General features: G+C 43.7%; 1 protein-coding gene across 21 annotated transcripts in view; it reads left to right on the top strand.

Moving 5' to 3' along the window:
- Positions 1-12,459, top strand: part of LOC142378640 (regulating synaptic membrane exocytosis protein 1-like) — a 95,947-nt gene that overhangs the window by 37,020 nt on the left and 46,468 nt on the right. For all 21 annotated transcript variants that reach the window (XM_075463374.1, XM_075463375.1, XM_075463376.1 and 18 more), the window contains 2 exons: positions 7,601-7,896; positions 8,281-9,164. In XM_075463374.1, the coding sequence (XP_075319489.1) occupies positions 7,601-7,896; positions 8,281-9,164 (1,180 nt within the window). The remainder of the gene's footprint in view (positions 1-7,600; positions 7,897-8,280; positions 9,165-12,459) is intronic.

Genomic DNA, 12,459 nt, shown 5'->3' with positions numbered 1-12,459 from the left:
AACAAAAAGTGCTTTGGTGACAGGACAATAAAAGAAGAAAAACACAAGAGTGGTAGATGCAAGGCCACTATGACAGCACAGTAAGAGGAGGGTGACAAGAATTTGGCTGTACAAAGTTAAACCAGGGAGTATTTATACTGAGGGAGAGTAGCCTGAGGAAATAAAGCAATACAGGACATTAATTAACTCAAACAAGAAGTAAACCAAGCTAACACAGAAAACCAGACGTCAAGTAACACAGAAAAACACGAAAACCCACAGATCATCATAACATGGAAACATATAAAAGGTCACAGGTTACAGTAGACTTGTGTCCTTGTAATTTTAAAAAAGATTTTAAGAGGACTTTTCAAAGGGAACGTCTTGGGATGGCTTTTTTTCTAGTTTCCCAGCCACCACGGTAAGTCCCCTGGTGTCCATATGACATTTACAGCTTCTGCTATGTTTCACTGTGCGATGTTTGGAGCAGGACGCTAACTGGACATTAGTGACATGTGTAATAAGTTGTACCAACATTTGGAATCAAACATACATCGAATGTCCTCTTTTAGGTCTTGCAAGCAACGTTTCTTATTTCACCCACGTAGAGAAATATCAAGACTTTCCCGTTTCTGGTTTAACAGACATGTTGTGTGTGTGTTTTCCCATTTACATCCATAACATCACTCGCTTTAACAATAGTATTTAGATTTGTACAAATGATTGAACTTTTTCACCACTACTCGTATTGAAACAATAAAATGCCCATGAGTTAAACTGTTAAACTGAGGGTGAATAGCTCAGTGGGATATGTGTTTGAGTAGTAAAGGAGGACAGGGTTGGATCCTCACTCACACACGATTCCTGAGCAGTTTAGCAGGCATTCCTATAGCAAAAAGGGAACCCTGCACAAAGACATATTGTTTGATGGATTCTTGCTTACTTTACTCAGTAGTTTCACGATTTGATCAAGTTGGTTTGTTGTAGGAACTAAGACGACTAAGTTTAGGAAAAAATAGTGGTGGGATTTATCAGCGTTTAATCAGTGCAGGTAATGACTAATAATACACTTAGCTGCACCAAAGGCTTTCTGTGGCACCAACAACCGTTCCCAGCTTATCACTCATGTGAGCACTGATGGAAGTAAAATGTTTACCACATCTTATCTAACTTGCATGTCTTGTGTCCTCTTATAACCATAAAGATAAATAGTCTTCCCAGATACGTGTGCACATAAAGATAATGACTGGTGTTACATTATTATAAGATTCAGGCTGATAAACTGCTACCAGAAAAGAAATAGGCTTCTTGCCTATTTTCAAAGACCTGATGTAATAATTGACCCCTGATAGTTCCAACGCTGCCCTTGACGTTTCAGTACTTAGTAAGACCCACAGACCAGGCTCCCAAAATAGAACTATGGTGCCTTATAGCAGCTGCCATGCTGTGATCTTATAGTGTGTGTTTATATGCTTTATTTATCTTCAGTCATTTGTGTATTAGTACTGTATTACTTACATATATACATACATGTGTATATATTTTTTTCTTTTCTTTTTTTGTTGTTGTTGGTTTGTTTATTTGTTTGCTTGTTTGTCTGGGGGTTTTTGCGTGGGGGGGTGGGTTTGAATATGCAACACTGTTACTACCTTTAAAGACCATCCTGTACATCTGTCAATACCTGCTGAAAAACCAATAAAAAGAATTTGAAAAGAAAGATAAACTGCTATCATCCTAAAGCGTAGATGTGTGGGACTAAAGTAACAGTTACAAACACAAATCTGTTCTTACACACAGTTTATTATTTGCTCGCTCAGAGCACGCGACCTATGATTTCATATTTTAAACCTGGATTTCTTATTAAAGGGGAGGATATGGTTCGTCATATTGTTGATTTAAAACATCCTGGTTCTGACTGAAAAGCTAAACCAACTCTGACGTGTGTGCAGAGGCTGGCGTGAATTTCTTAGCTCTCTCTGTCAAGCTGCCCTGCTTTTGCTGGTGCTGTTGCTTGTTAATGGCTGAGTGTTTGTTTATGTGTGTTTAATGTCAGCTCCAGATGGCTTCCAGAAACTGAACTAAGCGCTGACAATCTGTGTCCTTTGCAGAGGAGCACTGCCTCCCAGTGGAGAGACAGGCAGGCACTGGGCCGGACTAAACTGTTTAACATGCATTCTTCAGCATGGGGACACCTTATTTCAGGTTTTCTGTAGTCCTGTGCGGTTATTTGTGAGTATTCAGTACATCACAAGGTTTTAAGTAGTTTACACTCAACCATATCCTTACAGATATATCCTGTACCTCTTTCTTTCTTCTTAGCATCAACTTGAAACTGAACTTTTAACAGGAAGAGAGGCTGCACCTCTGTTTCTGTGGCAGCCTCCTCAACTCTTTGTTGGCTGTCTTTTCTCACTCCCTGCACACATATATACGTATATATAAATATACGTATATATACTGTCATACCAACAAAAAATACAAATATTTTGTTGTTTTTAGGCTAAAAAATGTGTATATCTTGGATTTTTAATATCTTGGACATGTTGCCTGCAGCTCTAATTATAGGAGCTCTTTTTTTAGATGTTTTCTAATCTGCCAAGATGAGTTTTTAATGTTTAAAAGCCCTTGTTTGGCATCACCATGGCTGAAAATTGAAAACTTAAACACAAGGGGTACACCTTGACATTGCACTCGCAGTGAAATCTAACGAACAGTCGGGTGAATCTTTATCTTAAGTAGGTGTTTCCACCACAAAGAGATAGCTTACTACAAAGTAGTCAGTCTGTTGCAGTTCATTTTAACCACTTTTCCTCTGAGATGTAGAGGTCAGTAGAGGTTAGAATATCTGGCTGAATTAGTTTAGAGTTAAAACAGACACATATCAGTGTTTACCACCTGTTTCGTTGGAGTTTTATGAGACGAGAGTTTCTTGTTTGTCTCTCAGTAACAAAAGGCTGAAATACCCTAAATATCCACAACAACAGCTTCTACAAACCTATATGACATATAGATATATAACCCATACCTATATACAACAAATAGAATTTATATCCGGGTCACAAAATTTGGTGTTAGACCGTGTCTGTCTGCAATTCTGCAACTTTGGGGCTTATTTCTCACTTCAAATGAGTTCAGAAATAGATTTTATTGGATGGATAAGTTGGACAAAGCAATACATTAAGTAGTCTGTTCATGCAACAAGAGGAAGGTCACAAAGAGGAGCCTCTGAGCTGCAACGTAAATGCTGAAATGAGGAGGTTTTGATGAGCATCTGGACCGAGCAGTCGCGCAGTTCCACCCGGTTGTTTTGGTGCAAAGAAAATCTTTACATTTGTTGGGACGTTCCTGCATGTTCGCCACACACGTCAGTAAAGATGTGCTGCAGTTTGAGATGATTGTGATTGGTTTAAAGAAACACAAACAAATCCGTTTGTCTGGCACCGACAGAGCACAAGGGACACGGCTCAGGTCTGGACTCGCATCCCGTTCCACGTCATTCCTTCTTACTGTCCTCCCTCATTTCCTGTCCTCTCTGCACCGTCAGCTGAAAACACAAAACATCTTTTTACTTAAATCCTAAAGAAGTGAGTATGAAGCCGACTGGAATGTGGCCAGTCTTCTCACATGGTGTGAATGCGGGGCACAGTGAGAAGTCTTGTCCACGATGCATCAGTCAGAAAGGAAAAACTGCTGCAGATTTACAGCCACAGCGGACGTGTCCGTCTCACCTCTGACGGCGTTTCCTGCTTGCACAGTTGATCTACAGCCTTATTAGGGGAAATGGAGCATTATGTCTCTTGCGGTCGTCTTTCTTCCCACCATTCAGGATTTACCATTCCCCGTAAACGATGGCAGTTTACACCCAGTGCTGCCCCATAAGTCATTCTGTTGAGGTGTGCGTTTGTGTGCCATGTGGGCGGGGCTACCACCCTCACTAAGAGCGAAGTGCCTCCTCCCGACTGATCTGTCACCCTCAAGGCTCCCATCCATCTGTTCCTTTAAGGAAAAGCTGATGCTTACACATTTCGAGTATAAATGAATGCTGCTCTTGCTGCGAGCCAGCGCTGAATGCAGAGCTGCAGCGGCGGCGCACGCCTTCTCCATTTTGTCAGCAGATGGATGGAGGAGGCCTGGGGCTGGGAGATGAAGGGGTGGGGTTGGAGTACAGACGCCTGAGTGACAGGTCTGTGGCGTCTTCATTTGTCAAGTTACCCAGGTGTGTCAGCTAAGCCAGGGGGTGAGCAGAGATGAAAAGAAAAGAGCAAAGCAAAGGATGAGGAGCAAGGGAAAGATAAAAGAAGGAAGAGATAGCAATGCAATGTAGTTAAGGAAAGGAAATAGGAGGAAAACCCAAACCTATAAATTGATATATATCTATATATGTATGTTAAAATAAGGAATGAAAGGAAAAGACATGTTAAAATAAAAAGGCAGGGGAACAGGGTAGAAACACAGAAGATAAAAAGAGAGAAGAAGCTGAAGGAGGACAGAATGAGAGGAAGAGAAAGAAGACTAAATGAGAGAGGGAAGGAAAGGAAGTAAAGATACAGGAGCAAAGAGGAACCAAAAAGAAACCAGAGAATAGGAAGTCAAAGCAAGAAAGGGAAATAAGGAGAGGAAATTAAATAAACTCAAAGAGATGACATGATATGAGAAAATGAAATAGAAAGAAAAGAAAAGGATGTGAAGAAGGGAAATTCAATGAAAAAGATCAAAAAGAAAGGAATAAAACAAAGAAATAAGAAGGAAAAAGGAGAGAAATTAGAAGAAATGACAGAACATGTATAAAGAAAGGAGAAACAAAAAGGTAAAATGAGAGGAGGGCCGTCTAATTAAAGAGATTAAGATAAAGTATTTCAGCTTTTTTTCCTTTGTCATTTACTGCTGACACACACACAAGCTGCTTAGTGCCGGTTTGGTTACCATGGAGAAGCACATTTTTAGGCAGAAGGGGGTTGACATTATTACATGACAGAAATGGCAGCACTTATTCTCTGCACGCACACATCTCGCCTACAGGCAGTCGCCCACGCCACTCTCTTCAAGGCAAGAGGCTTCCAGAACGTCCCACATATACGTACTGTAACACACGTGCACACGCACGCAGACGCAACGTCACTCTGCCGCGTGCAGCGAGGTGGACAGGCTAACCTGAGGTGGCGCTGGAGGGGGGGTACTGCTGGACGGAGGGAGCTGATTGGAGGGGCTCACATCATAGGTCCAGTCCGTTAGCGCCACCGCACATACATGCGTCACGCACGCTATCGGCTGGAGCTTTGTCATCTTTTGTGCATCAACACTGTGACATACCCACACACGGACACACACTCACACTTAATTCCCACTACAGTATCTTTCAGGCTGTCCAGGAACACAGCGCGCAATCACTCCAGTGGAGGATTAAATGTATTATAGCCTTTGTATGTGTGTTTGTGCATTTTCAAATGTAGCTTTATAACTTCTTTCCACTACCCTCCCCCATCTGTGGTGCAGGCTTTGAAGCACATAACTAAATCATGAAGGCATGTTATTAGATAATGAGAGCTGCCTTTAACGTCTCCGTTTGAGTCGAGAACGCTGAGACTTAAACAGTCGATGTGCATTCTTCTGTGTGAGAATATTGTTCAAGAATTAAGCCTTTGGATCGCTTCTCTGTCGTGGCGGCAACCAAAGCAAGGCACCCTATAGATGATGATGGCCATGTTTTGTGCTATAACGCTGACACGATCCTTGCGTTTCGGTGCTTAATGATGATTTAAAGCTCCAAGGTGCTGCTTTAGGTGCTACTTTTCAGGCAACGAACCAAGAAAATGAGGGAGAAGTGATTTCGTAAGGCTGCACAGCTGTTTAGTCCTAGTTCCTGGGGTTCTGTGCATTGTGTGTGAATGCACTTACTTTCACTGTTGAACACTTCACAGGTGGTTTAAGGCATCTGTGATCATTATCATTCAAGATGTCCTTCTGACCACATTTCTGCCTTGACGATGATGGTTCACCATTATCCTTCCAGGTTTTAATCACTTCTTAACCCAACTTTAGCAGTTTTATTTGCTGCAGACCAGTAAATTTACTTAAGATATTTTATTAAAGTACAGGATGTGATTTCTAACATGATTTATTGAAGAAATGAGAAGCTACTCACTGCATCAGTTTGGCTTTAATAACTTGTTTCCAGGTGACGGCAAGTTTTTATCTATTTCCCTTTGAACCAGGTGGTGGATTTTCTAAATATAAGATATAAAAATAACCTGTAGAGATTTATGTAAAAAGATGCCATAATAAGCACCAGTAAAAAACTAAATTGTATCCAGATGTGAAGGACCGACTGGCTGAAGTTTTAGGGGAACAACTGGTGCTTTTGTTTGTTTGCTGCTCTGCGATGGAAAAGAGAAACAAGCCGGGACATCCAGGGTTGAATTCTAACCTGTGCAGCTCACGCTGAGGGTGACAGTGAGGGGGGGGGGGGGGTCTAGAGGTTAGAAGTTATGGATTGTGAGTGGGTTTTGTCAGTTGAATAATGGTGAAGAGCTGAAAGGATTACTGGTCATTGCTAATCTGCGGCCCCTCAGCTGAAGAGGAGAAAGACACAAAGAGAAAGAGACTGTAGTGCGATGCTGGGAGGCTGCCTGACAGCTGTGGGCCGTGTGGGCAGCTGATTTACTTTAGATTAGTCTGGACATGCGCCAACGAGGATTCAATCAGGCCATGATGAATGTGCTGGGACGCTCTGAAGGCTAACCGCTAAACTGACTGCTAACAGTGTATCCAACTTGCTGTCAAGGAGTAACATTTAAGGTTTTCCAAAAGCCAAGAGGTGGTTTGTTTTGTGCAAAGGTTCTGCAGGGGGGGTACGGCTGTGTTCCCTCGCTTCTCAGGATTTACGTTCTGCAGAATAAAACGATGGGATTATAAATGCGGAGGGAGATAAATCCTGTTTTTGTGCTGCCAAAGTGAGGTGAAATTCAGTAGCTATGGCCACATGTGAGTATTCAATGTTGTCTCCAGGTTTGATTTGAGGATGAACCATTTAATTTTGCCATTTTCAGCACTTCTGGAATCATCAGTTTCACGATGCCAAGTCTATCATTTTCATGCATGAAATGTATAAATGATCCCCTACTCGTGCAAAGAGGGTAAAATAATGAATGCAGCACATTTGGACATTGGTACCCTTGTCCTTGTGTTCCTCTATAGTTTGCAGCATTGTTTGTTTATTACATCACCATCATAAGTAAAGATTATTGATAAATTCATACATTTTTAAATTATAAGTGGGTTCAAATCGTGCAAATTGTTCTGTATTTTTATTTCTAAACAGCCCAACAGAAGTTATATCCATGTAATACTTGATCAGCTGTAGGTCAGGGGAGAAGAAAAGAATGCATGCGACTATATTTTTTTTTATCATGTTGTTGACATTAGCACCAGCTGTCGTGAGCCGAAAGACATCCTGAAAAAAGTAGTTTGGTAGGCATCAATGAAACTGAGCGCTTCTTAAAGTGAATGTGTTGTGCGTATGTTGGAAACTCAGCCACAGGCATGCCTGAACAGTTGTGTGTCGGTCATTTCCTCTCCTTCTGCTTTAATCCTGCCAACACTTCTGTCCTTCCAACCCCTCCAGGTAATGTGGGTATGCAACCTGTGCCGTAAGCAACAGGAGATTCTTACCAAATCAGGAGAATGGTTTTCGGGGTCAGGGGCGCGGCCCGGGAGCCTCGGCACCTCCTTCAATGACCCATCCACGGGAGGTGAGGCCCAACGGGACAGGAAGCTGCAACGCTCCAGATCCCAAGCTCCGCCCTCAAGCACCAACACAGGGCTGCCGGACGGGACGCATCTGCCCACCGGGGTCAGCGCTGCTAAGGGCTGTGACACCATGCCAGGCTCTCGCTCCCAGAGCGAACCACCAAGAGAAAAGTAAGACACGGCCATTAAGGAATCCTATGAGCGGAGCCATCAGGCCCGTTTTAGGTCGTATATTTATCGAGGCAGCTGTTTCTACATAGATTTGTTTCTTTGCTGTAGCTTCACCAATGAATAAGGTCAGTCTTGAGAGGTCATTGATTCAATCCCTTTGTTTCATTATTTGGGTGAATTAGGTACGAATCCATCACCGTCTCATCCTGGGTAGCCATGTTGTTAATCTGTTCTTATTTGCTTGTTACTAAACAAAGAATATATATGGTAGAAACACAGGACATTTCTATCCAAAATCTTTGGCAAAATCCCAACTTTTCTCATTCTTAAATGCTGTGGTGTCTTTAGACTGAATGCCTTACCTTGGCTCCTTTTCTTGTCTAGGAAAAGGCCACTTTCCCTCCATGAACAAAATGGAAGAGGCAGCATGGGACGTGGCAGTGGCCGCAGACCTGCTGGCAAGCTGCAGTCTCAGTCATCCCTGGACGAGCGCGTGGGCCCTGGAGACAGAAGGCTAGGAGATGGACGGCGGCTGGAAAAGATCCATTCTCAGGACTATGAGGATGGAGATGAGAACCTTGGCCGTCCAGAGAACCACCGGAGACGCCCGGGGGATGACGAGCAGAGGGAGAAGCAGCGCCGCGAGGAGGAGTTCCAGAATCGTTACCGGAGTGATCCCAACCTGGCACGATATCCAGTGAAACCACAGAAAGAAGAGCAGGAGATGCGCATGCACGCTAAGGTGTCCAAGGTGCGGCACGAGCGACGACACAGTGATCTTGCGATCAATGAGGTTGGGCTGGAGCCGGGCGAAGGAGGGGGAGGCAGTGCAAGTGACGTGCCTGAAAACCGTCTGGCCAGACGGGGCGGAGGTGGAGCAGGAGACCGCAAGGCTTTCTTGAAGGACCACCAAGTCTATTCTGTGGATAGGACCGTAGGGCTGGGAATTGGGGTGGCACCTGCTGGAGTAAGATTAGGGCCCCAACCTGGAGGACTAGTGCCTCCTGATCGGGGCCCGAACAATGGCCGCCTAGAGCCTGGCACAACACGGACACAGAGAGACAAAGGTGGGGATAACCTGCTAAGGAAGGACTCTCAGAGCTCGGACCAGTCGGAGTCTTTGCGGCCGCCCCCTCCGCGTTCATACAAGAGCAAGCGCGGAATCAACAAGAAGCAGATGTCCATCAGCAGCTCAGAGGAGGAGGGCGGCTCCACGCCCGAGTACACCAGCTGTGAGGACGTGGACATGGAAAGCGTCAGCGAGAAAGGTCAGTCAGACAGATGTACACGCTCCACTAGCTTACTGAGCTAAATCTCTTTGAATCGCAGGCCATCCACTGTCGTATATATCTTTACATTAGACGCTGTTCCTTGCCTCCCGTTTCCTCCCAGCTGTCATTGTCGTCTCACCTAAGCTTGTTGATGGTTTGCAGCAGCTGCACCCAGCTCACCGTGATCATCGTTCTGTGTCGCTGAATCACACAGAACCTTAACTTAATCTTTGCATTCATTGCATTCTCATCACTGTAAAGACTGTGGCCGAACAGTCTAAGGTGCAGCCAGCGTGCCGCTGACAGCAGCAACAGCTTTCATGGCCAATTGTAGCCTGATCCGCAGCTCATACTCTGATAAACACTGAGCTGAACGACTGGAGGAATACTAAGGCACAGTTTCAACTAGAACTAGATGAAAGATAATCTTAATGCATTTTACATTTAATGATAATTCATGATAAATGTGTTTCTATGGTGACATCCTCTTCCCTTACTTCTTAGACATATTCTCCTCAAAGTAATGTCACAAATAGCCTCGGTGGTCCATTACCAGTTTCCTCCACTGTCATCACAGTCAATATTTGGACTGTAAAACTATGCAATGAATGAATTTCTACCCCCGTGTGTCATCTACACCTCTATGCTGTGGCTAAAGCCCACTGCTCTCAGGACGGTTCTCATTTATTTGGAGAGTCCCTGTGATTTAGGCCAGCAGATTTGTGGAATTAGGTCAGTGGCTCGCTGGCTACGTAATGCTTCTCGAACAGCCAGCTGCAGCAACCGAGCATGGACCACCAGCTGACATCTTTTGCGGTTGCGTGCTGCATTCTTGCTGTTGGATTCTCCTGCTGTAATAAAAGCAAAGCTGAACGGAGCCGTGCCAGAGTGTTTGAGCTGAAGAGGCAGCAGGTAGTTATCTGTGCTCTGCCATCTTATCGCTCTCATTTCTAACAGAAGGGGGCTGTTCCAGATGTTTTAATCCAGATTATGATAACTCGGCGATAGATGGTAATAGATAGATGGTGTGGATTGGTATTATTATCTGTTTTTAACACTCATGAGCACACAAGGCCTCAAAGTAGGAGGTCTTTTGCTCTCAGCTGTGACATTTGTGGCAAAGGTTTCATAAAGTTTGATTCCAGATGCATCAGGTTAGATGACGGAACAAGGTCTGAACGCTTTTTCTGTTTTAAGAAAAAACTGCATATCACATCAGATGCTGTGACAGTGGGTACTGTGTACAGTAATGAGCAGTTTTGCACCAACCCTCATTTCTTCATAGAAAAACAGGTGATGGATGCAGCAATTTATTGAAACTTACATATATAAATGTAAGCAGCTTTAAAGTGAATATCTGGTCTGAGCTCCTTTATCCTCCAACACAGCCTGAACCCTCTCAGACGAGCTTTCTGTCATTTCTTTAAGGAGTCTTCAGGAATAGTTCTCCAGGCTTCTTGAAGGACATCCCAAAGCTCTTCTTTGGATGTCGGCTGCCTTTTGTTCCATTCTCTGCCAACATGATCCCACACTGCTTCAATAATGTTGAGGTCCGGGCTCTGGGGAGGATTCATCCCTCCATCAGACCTGTTGCCACTGATTTTCAGTCCACTTCTTGTGTCCTTTGGCCCAGCTCAGCCTTTTCTCCCTGTTTCCCTTCCTTAAGAACGGCTTCTTACAGCCACCCTTCCATGGAGCCCATTTCTGATGAGGCTTGGGCCAACAGCAGATGGATCAGCTGAAGGTCCAGATGCATCTCTCAGCTCCTGTGTCAGGTCTTTGCTGGATTTTTTCCTCTTTCTTAAGGACATCACTTTCAGATCCTGTTCATCTGCTGTAGATAGTTCTTTAGGCCTGACACTTCTTCTTTTGTCCTCCACTTGTCCAGTTTCCTCAAATGTTTTAAGGACACACGATGCTGAGATATGCCAAGTTTTCAGCAACTGTCAAGTTCAAGGACTGGACTGAAAATGAGTGAAAAAACAGCCAATGTCCAAAGAAAGATCTTAAGAATGACTGGAGAACTATTGTTTAAAACAACTTTAAAAGACTCCAAGAAAGTCTGGCTGCTTGGAAGGAAAATACTAAGTCATGAGGGCTGCATCAAGTCTGCACGGACTCTTCGTCTGCTGTTTAAGTGCCTAACAATATAAGTGTAAGAGCCAAAGAAATGAAGGAGTGTGTGTGAAGGTTCACCGTTCTGAAGAAGTAGCTCAAAGTTCCTGTTCATATTTGTGTTTATGGTTCTTCCTGTCGTCAGACTTTCCAGACACCAGGATTCCCCTGTATTAGGTTTATTTGCTCATATGAATTTATTATCATTATATTTAGTTTTGCTACAAGAGGGTTTGGCACCTTGTGCACTTTCTGGCCAAATATTAATCACAAAAAAATGTTCTTTCAATATTTCATTCATACTCTGGTTATTATGAATGACAATAATTAAACAATCTCTCTTTAAAACAATAAAAGTTCCTCTAAATAAAGTGCTACGTTGTTACTCTGGTCACTGTGTCTCACCCAGATGTGCTGAGAACTCATGACACTGTCATGAGGAAGGGCATGATTGTGTACAGCTTGGCTGCAGGTTTAACTGAACCGCTGCGCTGCCCGGTGGGTTGCTCAGGACCTCAAGCTGAACGTTTGTGTCTGTTTGGGTCAAACTTTTGAAATGATTTGGCTCCAACGTTTCCTTTGTCTCCAGCTTGCCTCTCACCACCTGCTCTCAGTTTTTTTATGAGCACACCTGCATCCACTTACCTGATTACCCTCAGTGGTATTAATAACTCCACTTTTCCTTTCCAGTTTTCTGGTTCTGTATCCACTATTTACGGAGAGGTGAAATCTGCTTTTGTTTCTCTGTCAACCTGCCTCTGATGTGCATGTGTGTGCCTTTGGTTCTGGTCTCATCCTGAACTCTAATGTAACACCAAATATGTTCCTGTACGTTATAATATCAAAGTCAAGGAAAACAGATGTGTAGGACCACTTAAATGTGTCTTAGAGGAGCAGAGTCGTCTGTAAGAGCTTTGGAGCCGGTGTCTCGTAGTCCAAACGTCTGGTGATGATCTCTCGTCATCATCAATCGGTGATGACGAGCCAGATACGTGAACAGCGTGCGTCGTTTCTGATATGTCTGTTGTTTGGGCCTCTGATCAAAAACTTTCATCAACGTGGGAGATTTTTCAAGAAGGGTTTTAGCTGTTTTTATTAGTCATTAAGGCTCACAACTGCCTCCTATGTGGTCATCTGATTATTTTAGATATCAGTACTGACTCAGCTGACTTCCTGT

This window comes from Odontesthes bonariensis, chromosome 4 (genome assembly GCF_027942865.1).
Source record: "Odontesthes bonariensis isolate fOdoBon6 chromosome 4, fOdoBon6.hap1, whole genome shotgun sequence".
Classification (NCBI taxonomy): Eukaryota; Metazoa; Chordata; class Actinopteri; order Atheriniformes; family Atherinopsidae; genus Odontesthes; species Odontesthes bonariensis.
The sequence above is the reverse complement of the archived record's forward strand: the minus strand, read 5'-3'. Positions and strand labels throughout refer to the sequence as shown.